The sequence below is a fragment of the Sinocyclocheilus grahami genome, unplaced genomic scaffold (genome assembly GCF_001515645.1).
Source record: "Sinocyclocheilus grahami isolate Dianchi unplaced genomic scaffold, SAMN03320097.WGS_v1.1 scaffold503.1, whole genome shotgun sequence".
Classification (NCBI taxonomy): Eukaryota; Metazoa; Chordata; class Actinopteri; order Cypriniformes; family Cyprinidae; genus Sinocyclocheilus; species Sinocyclocheilus grahami.
Window position 1 is genome coordinate 40,008 of NW_015505682.1, and position 20,399 is coordinate 60,406.

The 20,399-nt window shown below is 38.8% G+C and overlaps 1 protein-coding gene across 1 annotated transcript in view; it reads left to right on the plus strand.

The window, feature by feature from the left end:
• plekha7a (pleckstrin homology domain containing, family A member 7a) overlaps positions 1 to 20,399 on the plus strand; it is an 86,474-nt gene that overhangs the window by 12,608 nt on the left and 53,467 nt on the right. The window contains exon 2 of the mRNA XM_016236968.1: positions 10,828 to 10,911. Within this exon, the coding sequence (XP_016092454.1) occupies positions 10,828 to 10,911 (84 nt within the window). The remainder of the gene's footprint in view (positions 1 to 10,827; positions 10,912 to 20,399) is intronic.

A 20,399-nucleotide genomic window follows, 5' to 3' on the forward strand; every position in this document is an offset into this window, starting at 1 on the left:
AGTACCGTGAATATTGTGATAATGTGCTTTGCAGTGTTAAACATTGTAGTCAATCCCAGACATGTCTGTTGAACACAAGAACGCAACAACCAATCAGTGGTGTGTAGGTTTGTCAGTCAGTGAAACTCCTGCGTTTTTAGTCGTATTGAGTGGATTCTGAGTTCTACATCATCACAAACCCTTTCATTATAATCAAAGTGTTGAAACAATGTAAATAAGAGATTTATTTTGCAGTGTAGACTGAAACTTTAATTATAATGAAAGTTTTTGCGAAAGCGCAGAACTCTGTGAGCTTGCTCTACACTTCAGTTACAGCTTTAGTGATTATAGGAGTGCTCTTGGTTCTCTTTCTATATAGCCCATTAACAATTTCAATAAAAGTTAATTTTTTCATGCTACTAACTACATTGCAAAGTTTTTGGATTGGCAAACATAATTATATGCGGGGTTGAATCCAAAAATGCGATGATTGACTTATAACTAATCAATGGATGGGATAAAAAAATTATACTGTATGTCAAAATGGATCTATGTATTAAGTCTTGGAGTTAAAATGCAAACTAATAGACGTGCCACTTCTTCTATGTGTGTTTCTTTGTTCTTCAAAGAACTCGCTCTGTTGTTGAAACAACCTCAACTTTTTGCAGGAAGATTGCACTTTTTGTATCATTTTAGATCATGGTTATATTGGTACATTTAAATAAATATGATTTAAAATGTTACTTTTGTTCTTTTAGTAAAAACAGTAAGTGGTCTAGATGATTGATTTTAGGGCTGTCACGATTCACGATAAAAAAATCCTGAATTGCATTTTGCCTGTGTCAATTAACCGGCAAAATACTGGAAGTGACACATTCCACGGACAAGAATCCATGAAAAGCATTTTTAGACTGTTTTCTAAGGCTGCACGAAATATTAAAACCATTTAAAATCATAATAAAGCATAGAATTCACAAAGACTGTAATTAAATTAAATAAATACATGCTCTGCAGGTTTAATATGCACTTTATTTATATGCGTGTAGGATATGTGTAGCTCAGAGTGGCTCTGCTCACAGTAAATGCTGCTCAACACATTCAGTTATCCTTTGCATGCACGGACCGTCTCAAACTCCATATAACGTTGCTTATAATGTTGATCTGGGAACATTGTGCACCATTCTATCAGATTTATAAGGTACATTTATAAAACTAGGCCAAAACAGGATACATTATTATCTTTCTAAATATGCTAATTGTTAATTGCGACTTCATAATAAATGTTTAAATCCGATTTTGCATAGCTTGTCAGTGACACTGACGAGATGCGCATGAAAATCGCATTCGATTATTTGCACAGCCCTGCTATGTGTATTTTAAAGGGGTCATCGGATGCCCATTTCCCACAAGTTGATATGATTCTTTAGGGTCTTAATGAAAAGTCTATAACATACTTTGGTTAAAATTTCTCAATGGTAGTGTAAAACAACACTAGAGAGAGACTGATTAGAAAGAGACTGTTTACTTTAGCCGTGGAACTAACTAGCATGTTATTAGGAAAGGCGATTTGCAAAGATTCATAAAAGAAATGTATACTCACTTCTTCTGTAGGTGAGGCTGGATCACAAATGATTCGCGCGAACATAAATGCATTTAGGCAGATCGGGGGTGCATTCCCTTCAAAAACAAACGTAATCCACTGCATCTTCAGTGGCTCAGATGGCGGGAGTAAATGACGACTGATATGTTCATGATTACATCCAACAACAAAACATCTCAATCGCTTAGGAACCATTCTTGTCTACAACCACTCCGGCATCGAAACAATGGCGGACTGATGACAGCTCAATCAGGGCGGGTCTAAGGTAAGATGGCCTTATCAATCAACAATCGTGGGAGGGGCCTGGGTCAGTGTGACGTCACACAAACAGGCATCTGAGAATAGCTTGATATGAGAAAGGGGAAATGTTATTACTACAAAAAAAATCTGATTACCCGATTAATCGTCAGAATAATCGGCCAATTACTAGATTACCAAAATAATTATTAGTGACAGCCCTAGTTGATTTTGTAGTAAACAAGTAGCTGTTCTAATTAGATCATGCCATTTTCATGGGGGGCAAAAATAATCACCTTTTTAAATTATTCCATCTGCCAAGCCCAGACTCGCTCATCAGACTGCCAATAAGAGAAGTGTGATTCATCACTTAACAGAACATGTTTCCACTGCTCCAGAGTCCAGTGGTGGTGTGCTTTACACCACTCCATCTGATGCATGGCATTGTAGCTGCTCAGCAAGGGAAACCCATTCCATGAAGCTCCCGCCGCACAGTTTTTGTGCTGATATTAATGCCAGTGGAAGCTATGGAATCAGCAGTGTCGGTGACTTTTACACACCATGCGCCTTGGCACTCAGTGACTTTACCTGGTCTTCCTTGTTGTTGCTGTTCCTAAACACTTCCACTTCCCAATAATACCACTCAAATTTGTGCGCAAAGAAAACAAAAATAACGATTTTATTCAACATTCCTCTCTTTGCATCAGAACGCCGGCTCCTGCATCTGCAGCACCACACGCATGCGTCGTGGTACTCTCCTGTCAGACTGACAGGGAAGAGAAAAAATTTAGTTTTCTTTGTCCACAGAAAGTATTAAAGTATATAAAATTACAGTCGAACCACTGATGTCACATGAACTATTTTATCATTATCTTACCTTTCTGGGCCTTGAACGTGTCAGTTGCGTTGCTATCTATAGAGGGTCAGAAAGCTCTCAGATTTCATCAAAAATATCTTAATTTGTGTTCTGAAGATGAACGAAGGTCTTACAGGTTTGCAACGACTTTAGTAATTAATGACAGAATTTTCATTTTTGGGTGAACTAACCCTTTAAGAGGTGTAGTACTTTTGTCCATATACAGGTGCATCTCAATAAATTAGAATGTCGTGGAAAAGTTCATTTATTTCAGTAATTCAACTCAAATTGTGAAACTCGTGTATTAAATAAATTCAATGCACACAGACTGAAGTAGTTTAAGTCTTTGGTTCTTTTAATTGTGATGATTTTGGCTCACATTTAACAAAAACCCACCAATTTTAATCAAAATTACCAAAAATTACCTTTCCAATGACAGATTTAATGAGTAATCTGTTGGTGGGAATTTGCTCTTGAGGGATAAAACAGTTGGTATGCAACAGCTGGCACTGAATGGTTTATGGTTATGATGAACAGTTTAGACAAAAAGACAAGGTACAGTACAGTTGTTAGCTTGACGTTACATTTCTTAACAGACATTTTCCCATAAAAAACAAATGTGTACAAATGATTTTGCTGGTAAATACTGTGAAAGCCAGTACTATATAGAAGTGATGGAGCTCTCAGCTTCTATTACGAGAGATGGCATAACTTGGCATACTTTAATTCTACTCCAGTAGCTTGATATTTTTAGTTACATTTTCATTAGGGTCCACAATCTATTCTTATTACACTGCAGGCAAGTCTCAAGAGGCAAAGTTTGGCTGCATCCCAGCATTCTATTACAAATCATCTTATGTACAGTATTAATGTCTTTTATGTACCAATGAAACAAATCTGACAGCTCCCTAGTCAATTTGCAGGTACTTTTTGGTGCTTTTGTTAGTATTTACTGTCCATCTGTATACAAACGTTTTTGTTGTTTTTTACACTTTTTGTCAGTTTAGAAATTCGACTAGTTTTGAAGTTAAATGCTGAGGTTATATCTGCAAAAAATGCATTCAGCAGGTCCTAATACTGTGCAGAGTGCTACGGGTGGAACGAGATGAGAGGCGAGCGGATCCATATGCAAAGCTTTATTTATAAACATGGTCAAAAACAGGCAAGGGGTCAGACAATAGCAAACAGGGATAATCCAGACAGGACAGAGGGTATTCCAAAACAGGCATGGTCGATCGGCGGCTAACAATATCCAGAGGGTGAAGCAAACGGATAATCGAAGACAGACAGTAGTCCAAGCGAGGTGCAAAAAATATCCAAACAGGGCAGGGCAAGAGGGTAATCCAACATACGGGCAAAGGTCTAAGACACGGGTAAACAGGCAAAGGCAAGACAAGGCTAATACTGGTAGGCATGGCTGACACGAAACTGATGTTTCGACACAGTGTCACAGAAACACAGAAACACTGCTCCGAAGTGTGATTCGAAACACCTATGTCACATGACTAAGGCTAATCAAAGCATCTGAGCGTTTCACAAGTGTTTTGAGACCCGAATCTGCTTTTGATCGACAGGGATGGGAACAAACCACACAATCGCACATCTGTCTTAACCTAACTCCCGCAAAGTATAAAAGTGGAGTTAATGCTGCAGAACAATTAATATATTTAAATAAAAACCTTTATATGTAAAAAATGCCAGGGGTTGTGACTTGATGTCTTTTATTAATGTTAATTTTTTCATGACCAAAATAACATATTCACAAAGAGTTCATTCAGTTGTCAGAGAGATGTTACAACACATTGCAAGAACAGAACAATAAAAACACAACTTTCAAATATTTATTATAATTATATACATGCTTCACCCGGGATTCAAACCTAAAATGACAGGTTTTGACAACATGCCAATCGTGCACACTAACCACTCCCCCAATTCACATGGTGGACTGATGAGCACAACATATATGTTATAATTCGTCATTTCACTTAACTGATTCGTTGTCAATGCTGTTTCAGAGCAATACTTGAAAATGACCACCGTAGAGACGGGTGTCGAATTGTTTTGAAGCCTCGGCACATTTGCTTCGACTGTTTTAGTGTTTCATGAAGCCTCGCTCTGCCCACCACTAAATACTGGCACTAGACTAATGAACTGGCTCCATAAAGTAGCTATCAACTCTGTGAAAAACGCAAGCAATACTCGGCCCTGAATGATGGTCGGGGCCTCGTATTTATAGTGTGTGTGATTGGATGCAGGTGAGAATGTAATCAGTGAAGTGGAGCATGGGAAATGTGGGTGACATGTAACAGTTTGTGTAGTGTGAGAGTCAACATAATAGAAAGGCGACCTCTGGTGGCGAGCAGACGGAAGACCACGAACAGGATTCGTGCCAAATTCGTGCCAAAATTTTTGCCATATGTATATCTATGTGTATGTCAATGAATTGGTGCTGCATTGACCACTGTTTTGGCACATTTGAATACAGTGGTGGTCAGGTGCTTTAGGAAACCCATTTTTGGAAAACACTGAGAGCAAGCCATCACAACACTGCAAACCATTACCAAACATTGCCATTGAGCATTCAACATGCAAATGCATGTGTTGTATTATTCATTGTTTTTTTATGTGGCAATGCTTGTCATTATGTTGTTAGAGGCATTTAAGTTGTCAGATGAACAAGACTGTCTAGAATAAATGGACTGAAATATAAGGCTGTTTTTCTAGTAGCAACATTTCAACAAAATTCCCAGAAATAAAGACAATAACAAGAAATGTTTTTAATACATTTGACAAATTTGACATTTATAACTGTTTCATCTTGTCATTTTTTAAAACTATTTTGCACTTTCTGCTTGACAGTAATTCTTATCATTAAAGCTCAGTTAGTATGAAATTCTTGCATTTTTGTATTCTGTTGAAAACTATGTAGACTATTGTTCAGAAGTTTGGGGTCAAAAAGTCTTTTGGTCACACTTTATTTTAAGGTTCAGCTCTTACTATTAACTAACTATTAACTACAACTTTTGCCCCAATAAACTCCTAATTATTGCTGATTAATAGTAAGGTATTTTTAAAGGGATAGTTTACCCAAAAATTAAAATGTTGTCATTAATACTCACCCTCGTGTCATTCCAAACCCATAAGACCTTCGTTCATCTTCAGAACACAATTCACTCGTTAACGCGCTGCGAAGACTGACACGGAAGAGAAGAAATTGATGCATAAAGTCGTTAATATGTGCTTTGTAACTACTAATAAATAGTCAATATGCTAGTCATATGCATGCTAATAAGCAACTAGTAAATAGTGAGAATGGGTCCCTATTCTAAAGTGTTAATGTTTGTTTTTTTAAAAGAAATTAATACTTTTTTTTAACAAGGATGCATTAAATTGACCAAAAGTGACAGTAAAGACATTTATAACTTACCAACCAAAAAAAAAAACAGTTTTAAATGAATGCTGTTTTTTTGAACATTGATTCATCAAAGAATTCTGAAAAAAAGTATTATGGTTTCCGCAAAAATATTAAGCAGCACAACTGTTTACATTGATAATAGGAATAAAAAGGATCATGTGACACTGCAGAAGGGCTGCTGAGAATTCAGCTTTGCCATCATAGAAATAAATTACATTTTGACGTATATTAAAGCAGAAAAGTGTTATTTTAAATTGCAATAATATTTCACAGTATTACAGTTTTTACTGTATTTTTTTATCAAATAAATGTAACCTTGGTGAGCATAAGAGAGTTTTTCAAAAACATTTAAAAATCTTACAGACCCCACCCCAAACTTTTGAATGGTTTTAGTGTATGACTAATAACACATGCAGAAGGGTCTTCAGAAGTACCGTCCCAGTCTTTGCAAGATCTAGCGGCTCTTTTCAGGGGTCATCTCTCAGTGCCTTGACACTGACACAAGACACCACTACACCGCTGGCATTTTACCCTCCCAACCATACGAGACAGCTAGACACTCTAAAGCCCCGGCAACAGAGACTGAGCGCTGAAGCCTAAGCCGTGAAGAGACAGGTAAACAAAAGCCTGCTGCTCTTCTGCAACACTGTATGTGGCATCAGAGGGACGCTTATTGATTGTAAGTGGAGACCAGGTCATGTTCACCATTGTGAAAATGCTCTCAGTGAAGTAATGGGGTCTCTTATGTACGGTTTTAGCTTACTGGTAAACAAGCTGCACTAACATGTTTTCTTAAGGTGGTTTGCAGGGTGTGAAGTTCAGGCTTGCTTTAGTTACATTTTTATTTCATCTGATTTACTGTTAATATGCTTCTGAGAAAAAAAATATAATGAAACTACTCAATAAATCATTGCACAGCCTGTAACATTCTATTAAATGGCTGTCATGAAACATTTTTGGATGCACTATATAGCATAAATTGCATGCTGACCCTGGGTCAATGTGTGGGATTTCTAACTGATTATGTGGTGATTCATTGTAATCAGGGGACCTGCATTAAATGTCAGAAGATGAAATTTGTATCTGAGCTTTCTGTAAATTTCATCTCTCTCCCTCATTCGGTGTGATGTGAATGGGAATGACCTTGTCCCAATGAGAGATCCATTTAAAATGCTTTTCAACCTGCTTTGAAACACAGTGTTTAAACACAGCTCATCTGAACATTTTTAAATAGACACCACCTTTACACGCCCAATGAACAAATAATGGTTCAAGCTGCAATTCATTTTGCAGCTGCAAAACATACCAGCTGGCTTGTGCCAAGCAATATAGAGACAAATCCTTCACATTGGGGCGAGTTGTCTGTTCAGTTGAGAGATTGGTGCCTTTTAACAATTTGTTTCACATGTACGCAGTCATCTGACGTGCACTACTTATCTGGATATAGTCTTGCATCCTCAGATAAATTAATGCATTTGTATTTATAGTCCTTCTTGTCTTTCACTTGCAGTTTAGCTTGTGTTGTGCCAAGTTTGCTTGAGGGTCTCGTCAGCGGAAGACTGTTATGACCACTTGATCCAACTTCCAGTCATCATGATTCAGTCTTGGCGCAAATTGAAAAGTAACATCAAGTGTGGCAGTGACGTCTTAAAAAACAGGTGACAAGACAAGTTACTAAAGGAAATCAACAGACTGAGTGAGAAATATTGACTTGCAGCAAAAAGTCTGGTTCACATTGAAGCATATTCTCAAGGACTTGCATGCTAAAACAGCAAACTAGTTTATTTAGTTTTTTTCTGCTTCCATTTATGAGGCATGCTTGTCTGAAATAAATTATACCACACTAATGAGCCAGCCTAGAAAACATTTATTTAAATACCAGCATGGAAGAAAATGCACAGCATATATGTGACCCTGGACCACAAAACCAGTCATACGTAGCACGGGTATATTTGTAGCAGTAGCCAACAATACATTGTATGGGTCAAAATTATCGATTTTTCTTTTATGCCAAAAATCATTTGGATCTTAAGTAAAGATCATGTTCCATGAAGATATTTTGTAAATTTCCTACCATAAATATAATTTTTGATTAGTAATATGCATTGCTAAGAACTTCATTTGGTCAGCTTTAAATGTGATTTTCTCAATATTTAGATTTTTTTGCACCCTCAGATTCCAGACATTCAAATAATTGTATCTCAGCCAAATATTGTCCTATCCTAACAAATCATATATCAATGGAAAGCTTATTTATGTATAAATCTTTACCCTTAAAATATACCTTTATGACTGATTTTGTGGTCTAGGGTCACACACACACACACACCTTTTCGACTTGATAATTGTTTAATTTTAGTTTGTTTCGCATAATGGTGTAGCCGTATAAGATAAGGTGGAACTTCTAATGTGGCTTTGCAGCAAGACATAGCGAGTATTTCTACATGATCACATGAGTCTAAACAGGTGTGGCGATTATAGAGATCCCGGGGGCTTCTGTCAAGGATGCACACCATGTTTGTGCACACAAATCCTTTACTTACCACGCAGGCTGTCAGCCAGAATTGTAAAGAGCTCCATTACAAACAACTGTAAAGTTTATATAGTCGCTGCAACCTGTGTGGCATCTCCATGCAGTGAATTATGGTCTTTAAATATATAGGAGCGACTGGAAAGGAAACAATGCGCTCTGACCTCACCTCCATTTCTCTGTGCCTCAGTGGAAGTGTAAAAACATGTTGAGTTTACATGTTTACACTCTAGTTGCACACCAGTGTGTTCTGCTGTTGAAATGATGCCTCATGACTTCAAAGCATTCCTATTCAGATAGGGAGTGTTTTACATTCAAGGCTTTGAGGTCAGTTTGTATCCATTTAAAAAATAGCTCATATTTTGAGGGGAAAAAAATCAACACCCATTTTTATAATGCCAAGAAACTACATTTCATGTCTTCTACTTGGTTTAAATTAAATTTTATTTATTATAAATAATTTTAGAGCTCTTCTATGGCTATTCTGCATGGCTTGTCTGCCAAAAGTTCAGGATGTAGCGTGGGCGTTTATGGTGGTGGAGTCACGTCTGATACCACATGCTTTATCTCTCAGAGACCAGTGAGCTTCTTGTGCTATACTGCTATCTCCAAGGCTGAATTTTTCTTGGCTCTTTATTGCATTATAGTGCTTCTTCACACTCTTATTGTATATCGCTTTGAGTTAGCTCAAAGACTATATATATACCAAGAAACATTCGGGTTCCGGAAGTTAAAATTCCATTAATGTTCTTCAAATGGACATTTATTTTGAAACCTTAAAAGAGCTATGTGTAACAAGGTTATTAATAAATGGTATATGCTTTTGTTGAAGCCACCAGATGCATTATTTCATTTTTTAAATTATGGTTAAAAACTACACCACCCATTATTCTGCAGATAAATCTCCACCAATCAGAGATTCAAAACAATCAAATTGCTAAAAGAATGCTTTCACTTCCGCCCACTACCATAAAGCGCTGCAATTGATGTAATCGAGTCAGCTTCCTATGCTCTCAAAATACTTCAATATATATGCATATTTTGCAATAAATCAAAACTATATTGTTTCTATATTTAAATATGGTCACACACATTTTAAGGTCCAATTCTCACTATTAACTAACTATTAGCTATGACTTTTGCCTCAATAAACTCTTAATTTGCTGCTTATTAATAGTCGGTAAGGTAGTTGTCAAGTTTAGGTATGGGAAAAAATTAAGTTGTGTGTGTGCACCATAGTGCCTTCACTGGGTACGACCGTTGTCATGTTGTGCTGTGCCACGTGGCAGCAGATTGAGGCTATCTACACTTAATGTTCTGAATCCATTTGTCCTGTTGTCTGAAGTAGCGCAACTGCATCAAGAATGTCAGAAATAAAACAGGGCTTTATTTTTCCGTCTGTGACTGAACAAGCCACCCATTGTAAACAGAATCACTGGTTATTATGGGTTCTATTTGTTTTTGATGTGTCGCGTCACACAACTTGCGTCTGGTGTGGACACAATGTAAGGTTCTCTGAATACCATACATGTAAATCTAACTATAATTATACAACCATCGGATTTCCTATCAGACTACTTTTGTGTTCCTTTTCCAAACATCTTCAACAATCTGAAGATTTGAAAGGTGCTTTTTTATCAGCTCAGACATAGATTACAGCGTAACTTTGATTACATATGCAAGCACAGTTATTTAGTCTCTTGTTGTTCATTTCATGAAGCACTTTAATACATAGTAGAGACAATGCCTCGGTTGATATGGTGCACAGCGTATTTCTGCTGTGCAGTCGTCTCCCCCTCAAATGTAACAGACCACTCTTGATGTTGATGCAGTTTCCTAAAATAGGCACATTGGAAATACATGTCATGCTGACATGTTGCCAAACCTCAGACTATGTTACACTTAGAGTATAGACCTAAATCTTTTTCAGTTATAACTTTCTTTCTTATTGTTTGTATTATGGATGACATTAGGTTATATACTGTATATATGTTTGCATTAATCACTGGTTACTGTGTAAACAAAAATGATTAAAGAGTCAAACACCAGTGATTATCACTGGTGTGTGTGATTTGTTTTGTGATGAACATGTCTGAGAAAATCTAAGGTGTTGATTGTGCCGATGTTCAGAGTGTGATATGTGTTTTTGCTGCAGGGAAGCATAATAATCACCATGCTAATGCGCTTTGTTTTTGTCTTATCTGTAGCCATAACCAGAGGACGACTACATTCATACATCCAGTGACAGGCCAGATCTCTGCTGAGAATTCTGATTTCAGACTTCAGGACCAGTAAGTATTATCTTTTGACATGTCTAGGTCATTTCTTTTTTGGTTATATTTATGTTGTCTCAAATTATAGTAGCAGCCTAGTTCTTGAGTTTGGTTTCTAATAACATAGATGAAATAATGAGACTTCATACGCTAAAAAGCTCAGGCTACATGTCTCATGCTCCATGTCAATAAGGGCTTTTATTAAGCATTAGTGAATTGCATATGGGACCAAAATAATTCCAGCAGCATTTTCTCTCAAAACTGTATTTAAAAATTAAATATAATTTGTCAAATTTGGCCTGATGAGGGTTTAAATACAGTAGTAACATTACCAACTATTAATTAATTTAAAAGCTGATAATATATGCTGCATAATTAGTTTATTTAGTTAATAGACTTTTATCAGTAATTAACAGTGTTGGGTGTAATGGATTATAAGTAATGCATGTTATGTAATCAGATTACTTTTCAAGTAACTAATAAAGTAATGCATTACTTATTAATTTACAAGAAAACTTTTTCAAAAATGTAATGCCAGTTAGTTTGTTTTCCCATTTATTGACTGGCAGCACAGTTGAATGGTTTGTTCGAGCTGCATCCTCTACTGTACAGTCGGAGGCTTATTAATTTTGGTCTGAAAGGGCATTTGCCAAAAATAAAACTTTTTATGTTAAAAACAAAAAAGCAAGCCCAGCAACGATGAGCAAAAGTAATGTAACACATTACGTTCCTTCACGAGTTCACACTTACATGTAATTAAATAAAGGTTATGCGTATTTGGCGGGCTGTCCAGGGAGAGGGCTCTGAGCTCAGCAAGACTCCCGAGCCCGGGGCACCCTCCCCCTGTCCGGGGAGAGGGGTCCAAGCTCGGTGTCCAGCCCGGCCCAAAAGCGCTCCCTCCGAATGCTTCTCCACGTGCTGGGGTAGAAACTATGCTGAAGGTGCGGGATCGGGGTGGTGGAGGGATGCTGAAAGTCGAGAGATAACGAAGGTAGGACGTACTTGGTTATTTATAGGAGTTTTCTCTTGCGCTGATTGGATAAATGGTGTAATCACTAATGATGAACTGGCCGTGTTAATTGTCTGTGCGTGCTCCTCCCGAAATTTGTTTATAAACATCACATAAAAAGTAACTAAGTAATGCAATTAGTTACTTTTTTAGGGAGTAACGTAATATTGTAATGCATTACTTTTAAAAGTTTGTCACGGCCGATTGAACAGAGGACTCAAATGAGTCAGGATGAGAGAACAATGTTTATTAAACTTAGGCAGAGACCAACCCCGAAGTAGAGGTGCCAAAAAACAAACATAAAGGATGTGTAAGGGAGCTCCAGAGCTGCCCAGACGAGCTCAGCAGACAGCTCTGCCTGAAGAGATCCCCAGACACCTTGTCCACACAGGAAGAGGAACGAGACCCGAGAGAGACAGCGAAGACAACAGAAAGCTGTCACGCCTCGTCTAAGGACACAATCAAACAGAGGTAAGCCACAAAAAACAGAACACAGCATAAAGCAGAACACAAAAGACAAGGCACGGGAAGATCTACTGACAATAAGAGGCAGAAACAGCAGAAATTATAAGGGTAATGGGAACAAGCGTCAGGTGAGGCTGTGCACCTGCGCGCAAGATCAGCACTAATTGCACAGGTCACAAGCAGCAGAAAGAAGACAGGACAGCACAGACAACAGGGGGAAGCCGATGGTGCACCCTGAACCGTGACAGCAGCCCCTCCCTCAGGCACGCCTCCTGGCGTCCCCGGAGGACTCACCAAGATGTAGATGGAATTGGTCAATGAGAGAGCAATCCAGAATGTCACAAGCCGGAACCCAGCACCTCTCCTCTGGACTATAGCCCTCCCAGTCTACCAGATACTGATGGCCTCTACCCCTACGTCTCACATCAAGGAGCCAACGTACAGTATAAGCTGGCGACCCCTCGATGAGTCTAGGAGGCGGAGGGGCAGAGGTTTGGGGTTGAAGGGGGGAGCGAATGATGGGCTTGATCTTGGAGACAAAAAAAAACCGGGTGGATATTCTTAAACTGGGGGCTAAGTTTGAGTCGGACGGACACCGGACTGAGCACCTTGGTGATGGAAAATGGTCCAATAAACTTGGGTCCCAGTTTTCGTGAGGGAAGTCTGAGAGGAATGTCTTGGGAGGACAACCAGACCTTTTGACCTCACATGTAAAGTGGGGGCTTATTGCGGTGATGGTCCGCAGACACCTTGTTCCTGTTGCCAGTCCGAGTGAGGGCTTCTCTGGCGATCCTCCACGTATGGAGGCATCTTTGAATAAACGCCCTCGCTATTGGCAATTTGGGGAGGGGGATAAAATGGGCCGCCTTCGAGAACCTGTCCACCACAGTAAGGACTACCGTGTTGCCACTAGATGAGGGTAGGCCTGTGACAAAGTCCATAGCTATGTGTGACCAGGGCCGTGAAGGGACAGGCAGCGGCTGGAGTAGCCCTGCTGGGGGTCGATTGGAGCCCTTACCCACAGCGCAAACCGGACAGGCTGGTATCCATTCGGATACCTTCAGGCAAAAGAATAAATCCCAGGAATGGAACCGACTGTGCGTGAAACTCGCACTTCTCCACACTGGCGAACAAGCGATTCTCAAGCAGCCACTGGAGCACCCGCCTGACGTGCTGGACATGGTCGCGCTCGTTCTGGGAGAAGATCAGGATGTTGTCGAGGTAAACAAAAACAAACCAGTCAACCATGTCCCAGAGCACGTAATTGACGAGTGCATGAAAGACCGCCGGAGAGTTAGAAAGCCTGAACAGCATGACCAAATACTCAAAGTGCCCAGTAGGGGTGTTAAAGGCGGTCTTCCATTCGTCCCTCTCCCTAATCCGAACTAGATGATAAGCATTGTGAAGGTCCAACTTCGTAAAGATGGTAGCCCCCTGCAAGAGCTCGAAGGCCGATGACATCAATGGCAAAGAATAACGATTCTTCACCGTGATGTCATTCAAACCCTGATAGTCTATGCAGCAATCCATCCTTCTTCTCCACGAAGAAGAACCCCGCCCCAGCCGGAGAGGAAGAGGGCCGGATGATACCAGCTACCTGAGAATCGTGAATATACTTCTCCATGGCCTCCCTCTCAGGTCCAGTAAGAGAGTAAAGACGCCCCTTAGGTGGAGAAGTGCCAGGCAACAGATCTATCACACAGTCATACGGGCAGTGCAGAGGAAAAGATGAAGCTCGGGACTTACTAAAACCCGCTCTCAAGTCATGGTAAGCCTCCGGTACCTTCGCCAGGCTCACCAAATCCTTCTGCAACACAGAACAAGACATTACAGGGGAAAACACGGGACCCAAACATTGTGATAAACAAAAAGGGCTCCAGGCAAACACAGAATTAAAAGCCCAGTCAATGTGAGGATTATGCTTGACCAGCCAGGTGTGTCCCAAAACCACTGGAGCAGTGGGAGAGTGAATGAGGAGGAAACAAATCTCCTCAGCATGATTGCCTGAGAGGGTGAGAGTAATAGGTTTAGTAGAATGAGCAATTCTGGTGAGAAGGGTGCCGCAAAGGGTCCTAGCTGAAATGGGTTCGGCCAGAGTAACAGGTGAAATACCCAAGCGTGTGGCCAGCCTGGAGTCCATAAAATCGCCCTCCGCTCCAGAATCGATCAAAGCAAACACCTGATGAATAGACCCATTAAACTGTAACAAGACTTGGAGAACGGAACAACCACCAGAGTGAAACCGAGTATTGGTGACACTCATCGTGCGTCCTCCCTTACACGGTAAGTGCCGCCCCTTAGCAGGACATGAGGCCGCCATGTGCCCTTCCTCCCCGCAATAGAAACAGAGGTTGTTGTTGAGACGATGACGCCACTCCGTGATAGTCAGCTGAGCTCTCCCGATCGGCATAGGCTCCTCCTCCGGAAAGACAAGACGCTGAGATGGTGTGTCACTCGCTGTTCCTGTGACAACCCTGGAAAGTGGCTTGTGAGAAGACACGCCCCTGCAATGCCGGGCACGAAGAGCAATCCGATTGTCCACGCGAATGGCGAGATCAATTAATCCATCTAGACTGGGGGGAATAGATCTCCTCCTTGATGTACTCGGCCAGTCCGTGAAGGAAATGATCCCACTGCGCCTTGGCATTCTAGCTACAAGACGCGGTGAGAGTGCGCCAGAGCGAAACGGTCGAAAACCTTGTGGAGCTCCTTAGAAAATTCCTCAAATGAAGTATAACAGTACTGTTCATTGTCCCACATAGCCGTTCCCCACTCTCTCGCTTGGCCGACCAGGAGCGTGATGGTAAAGGCCACAAATAGAAAACAGTTAAACAACCTAAATAGTAAATACATTTTACAATATTATTGTTTTTACTATATTTTAATCAAATAAGTGCTGGCGTGGTGAGCTTAAAATACTTTTCAAGCATTTAAAAAAATCAGAACCATCATTCAGTTATGATATATTATATTCATGATCTATATGTTGGCAGATACAGAGCTGGAAGGATACAGCTGACTTAAGTATCACATGTCTCTACTGGCATTTGTCAATAGTCTCGCTCACTCAGATCCCCTCTTGGTGCTGTCAAGTTGTAACTTATATTACAGCTGTCTGTTTTCTCAATCATGCACAAAGGGCACTTGGGTTGTTATGCTCTTCATCAAGAGATTCATTCAGTCGTATTCCTTATCAAAGACAAACTTAAATTTTGTCATTTAATGCTGTTAAGAGATACAGCAATATCTTTCAGGTTATGTTAGGGAACCTCATAATAACGTTACACAATCCAACAGCTCTAGTCAGAGAAGGATCTGCCATTAGAACATTGTTTCAACAGCTGCCCACTGCTCTTATCTAGCCTGGATCTCTCTAAAAGCAGCTCATATTAGTGTGTATATTACAAAGACTGGGCCGCTCTTAGCGTCTGTCTGCGAGAGGGAGGCTGCCATGTCCTAATGGATGCATCTCATTAACAGCTGTGTGGGTGCATGAGGCTTTCTGAGAAACGCAGGTAATGTGTCATTGGCTCTTAATGTATGTAAGCAGACCAGGCACTTGCTGGAAAGAGCTAATATGTGCTGTAGGGATCATATAATAACCAAACTACTATACGATATGCAGAGTATGAGGACATGTTGTTCTGGAAGAACTTGTTCTCTTTTGAAACTTAAGTATAATTCTGAATCAGTTTTACTTTTTGGTAAATAGACTTGGGAGACAGAACTCATTTTGCAGTATTTTTACTACAAACATATAGAATGCTATTACTCTTCTCAGCAACAATACAGTTTTCTGGTAGAAAACATGCAGTAACATCTTATATTTACAGACTGTTCCGACTCTGGTGACCCCAGCCATATCTAATATATCATAGAGACATAGAGAGGGCTCATTTGGCTTGGGACGGTACACAGGCCCGGAATGGGGCCCTAGAGGCCCTTGACATATCTAAGCATCAGAATATCCCAGTTTTATTTTGGTGTTATGTACTATTATTGTATTAGTTCATATTTTTAATTAGCATTTATTTTTGTTTTCCATTTTATTTTATTAGTGTACGTTTTAGTAATTTTATTATGTGCTTTTTTCATTTTTATTTTTTTATTTTCAGTTAGCTTTAATATATTTTTATTTCAGTTTTGATTATTTTAGTGCTTAAACTTACTTGTTTCAGTTAGCTGCTGAGGCAATTGTATTAATTTTTAAATAAAATTTTTTTTAATCTAATATTGATATTTATTTTATATCAGCTTTATTTCAATTACAGAAAACAATTAATAGTTTTAGTTTTAATTAAAAATTACATAACTGCCAGAGACAGTCACAGTTAGATTGTATCAGTTATATTTTAGGCAACCTGATCTCCTGACAAAAAGGTACCTGTGGGAACTTTTTCGCAAAACGTGAAATATGTACGAATAAGTACATATCACTGCAGTTTCCAACAGAAATTAACACTAGAGATGGTCAAACAGTGAGCACTTTTAATTGTTTTAGTACACAGTTATGATTACAGCTCCATATGTTTCGACCTTCCAGACATAACAAGCTTGCTCGATAGCTCAGCCGGCCCGGAATTGGACTTAGGATGCGGAATCCTTGGGTATGAGTTCCGTGAAAAACATTACTCCCGATGAAAGAGCTGAAAGATGAGACATTGAAAAACAAGCTAAAACGGCAGGCTTGTGATTGCGTTTTTACGCCACGTTTGCTTTTGTTTGTACTATCAGGTAGGTTTAGGAGTAGTGCAGATGGTACGTTATTTTAAAACGTCATGGAGCATTAGAGTTATAATGCCACTCAACAGACATTTCAATTCAGAACTGCGGTGACATGTACAAAACCAATGTCACATAAAACGTACCATATGAACGTTCATCTGTTTCGGGGGAAAATCTAAACACTCTTTTAGCTCCACTCAGTGGACATTTCACATCGAATATGTCACGAAAGGTACATGGCGCTACGTATTTCACATCTTGCAAAAATGTTCCCACAGGTACGTTTTTGTCATGAGATCAGGCTCATTTTAGGCTAGCTTTAACCATCAATATTTTCATATTTTCTAAAAGATTTCTAAACTTCAAAAGCAATGCTTTTAGAAATATAGATCCCTTCATGTCAGTGCTGCGCCATGCTGCTATGCCATGCTGATTCTTTCCACACCTTTACTAAGAGCCACTGAATAAAAGGTGCTAGAGAGGTTTGCGTGCCCAAAGCCCACGGATTCGTCAAATGTGCATATCTAGAAGGACAGTCTGTTTTTTCTGTTTCTTTTGTATGTTGGCTCTTTGTATATCTGGCCATCTGTTCTAAGAATCTAAGTGTGAGAGTCGTGCTGTGAGGTTTCCTCAACCATCTCCCTTCTGACTCTACCTCTTATATAAGGAGAATCTGATTCAAATTAAAAACAGACAAATGCTATACAGGTTTATGTTAATGATTTGAGTTATGGTTGGTTATAACTAGAATGTAATGGCATTTTATGGTAGTGATGTTTACAGAGTAAAGTATAAGAATAGTTTGAAGAGGACAGAAATAGTATATGTCGCACTGTTCTTATTATTTGACATAAGGTCAGAGTGTAATGAAAGCACAACCATTATTGTTGTGCTGGCAGTAGATTGTAATTACTTAATGTTGTGGTCCTTGTAGGCAGTTTCCTTTGTAATTATGCCAGCTGGAATCAGTAGATGAGACATTTTATCTATAAACACTCAGGAAAAGCTGCAATGTGTGTATAGTTTTTAGTCAGGCGGTGCTTTTGTGATAAAGGATAGAAAGAGAGAACCGATTTAACATGCTGACTAAAAGCTGGAATACACTACACCACTTTTAAAATCTGAACAGATCTAGCACGATCATGCACTTTTTGATTTTGTAAACAGTTACAGCAGAAAAAATGGACATTGCACACTAAATGACTGAGGATCATACACTACTAAGTGGTTCTGTCCTAGTTTGCAGTCTGTGTGTCTGACTTAGTTTCTTTCTTAGTTTTTTTAAAGAAATGTATATTTTATTCAGCAAGGATGGATTAAAAAGTGTCAGAAAAGGCATAAGAAAATTTCTGTTTCAAATAAATGCTGAGCTTTTGAACTTTCTATTTATCAAAGAGTCCTGAAAAAGGTTATCATGGTTTCCACAAAATTGTAAGCAGCACAACTGTTTTCAACATTGATTATAATAAGAAATGTTTGAGCACCAAATCAGCACATGAGAATGATTTCTGAAGGATCATGTGACACTGAAGACTGGAGTAATGACTACTGAAAATGCAGCTTTACCAACACAGGAATTAATTACATTTTAATATATATTCAAATAGAAAACAGTGATTTTAAATTATAATACTATTTCACGCGTCATGCACTTTTTGATTTTGTAAACAGTTACAGCAGAAAAAATGGACATTGCACACTAAATGACTGAGGATCATACACTACTAAGTGGTTCTGTCCTAGTTTGCAGTCTGTGTGTCTGACTTAGTTTCTTTCTTAGTTTTGATAGTTGGAATTTTTTTTTAAAGAAATTTATATTTTATTCAGCAAGGATGGATTAAAAAGTGTCAGAAAAGGCATAAGAACATTTCTGTTTCAAATAAATGCTGAGCTTTTGAACTTTCTATTTATCAAAGAGTCCTGAAAAAGGTTATCATGGTTTCCACAAAATTGTAAGCAGCACAACTGTTTTCAACATTGATTATAATAAGAAATGTTTGAGCACCAAATCAGCACATGAGAATGATTTCTGAAGGATCATGTGACACTGAAGACTGGAGTAATGACTACTGAAAATGCAGCTTTACCAACACAGGAATTAATTACATTTTAATATATATTCAAATAGAAAACAGTGATTTTAAATTATAATACTATTTCACAATATTACATTTGTTACTGGATTTTGATTAAATAAATTCAGCCTTGGTAAGCTGGTCTTCTTCTTTTTTTTTTTTTACCTTTCTCAAACTTTTAATGGTAGTGTATTCCTTACTATTAAGATGCAGAAGTTTTACTCAAAACTTTGAAAGGTATTGAAGATGGACTCTGCCAAGCAATGCCATATGTGTCCTTTCTTTTTGAGGTTGGTTTAAACCAATGATTTGATTAACTAATTGGACAAAAAGGAGAATATTAATGCGATATTGATCACAAATATGTTTTAAAAGGTGTTTGTCAGTTTGCATAAGTTATACAACCTGTTGACTGCCTGAGGGAGTTCATTTGTCATCCAGGTCAGTGAGCACTTAAGGGAAAGTTCATTCTCTGCCTAATCATTGGGAATTATACTTGACACATCACAGCAACTGTAATTTGCTAAAAGGTTTTTGAAGTGAGCCTGTGATATTAAAAACAGGTACTATGTATCTCTACTGTGAATTAGTAATGAGCAGAGCAGTACTGCATTAGAATGCTATGTGACTGGTTGTCACAGAGGAGCTTGTTTTCATATACCGTCTCTATAGCCAATAGCTTTACATAAGTTATAACTCCTACTGCCTACATAGTCAGCTGATTTCTAAGTCATGGAACCTCATAAGTGACTAATTTGGAGTGTTCTGCATTGGCAGCTACACACTAATAGCACTTTGTATAGCAGACTTAAAGGGATAGTTGACACATAATTGAAAATTCTGTCATCGTACTTCACCAGCATGCCGTTATTTTGAAGTATGTTGCTAACCAAACATTTTGGTTACTGTTGACCATGAAGGCATTTCTCAAAATATCTTATTTTATGTTCTACATAATAAAGTCATACAGATGGAGCAACATGAGGGTAAGAATTGACATTATTGGATGATCTATCCCTTTAAGTCACAACTGATTTCAGAAGAGCACACAAAACAATTGATAAATACTGAACCTTTTTATCAAAAATTTTCAGTATTGAATGAAGTATCAGTTTATTTATTGTCTTAATTGCTTAATTTTCTAATGACAGTGATGGCTAAGTTCAGGGGCGCCGCTAAGGGTGGGGGGGGGGGATGGGGGGGCACGCCCTTTTGGGGCCCCCAGAGCTCTG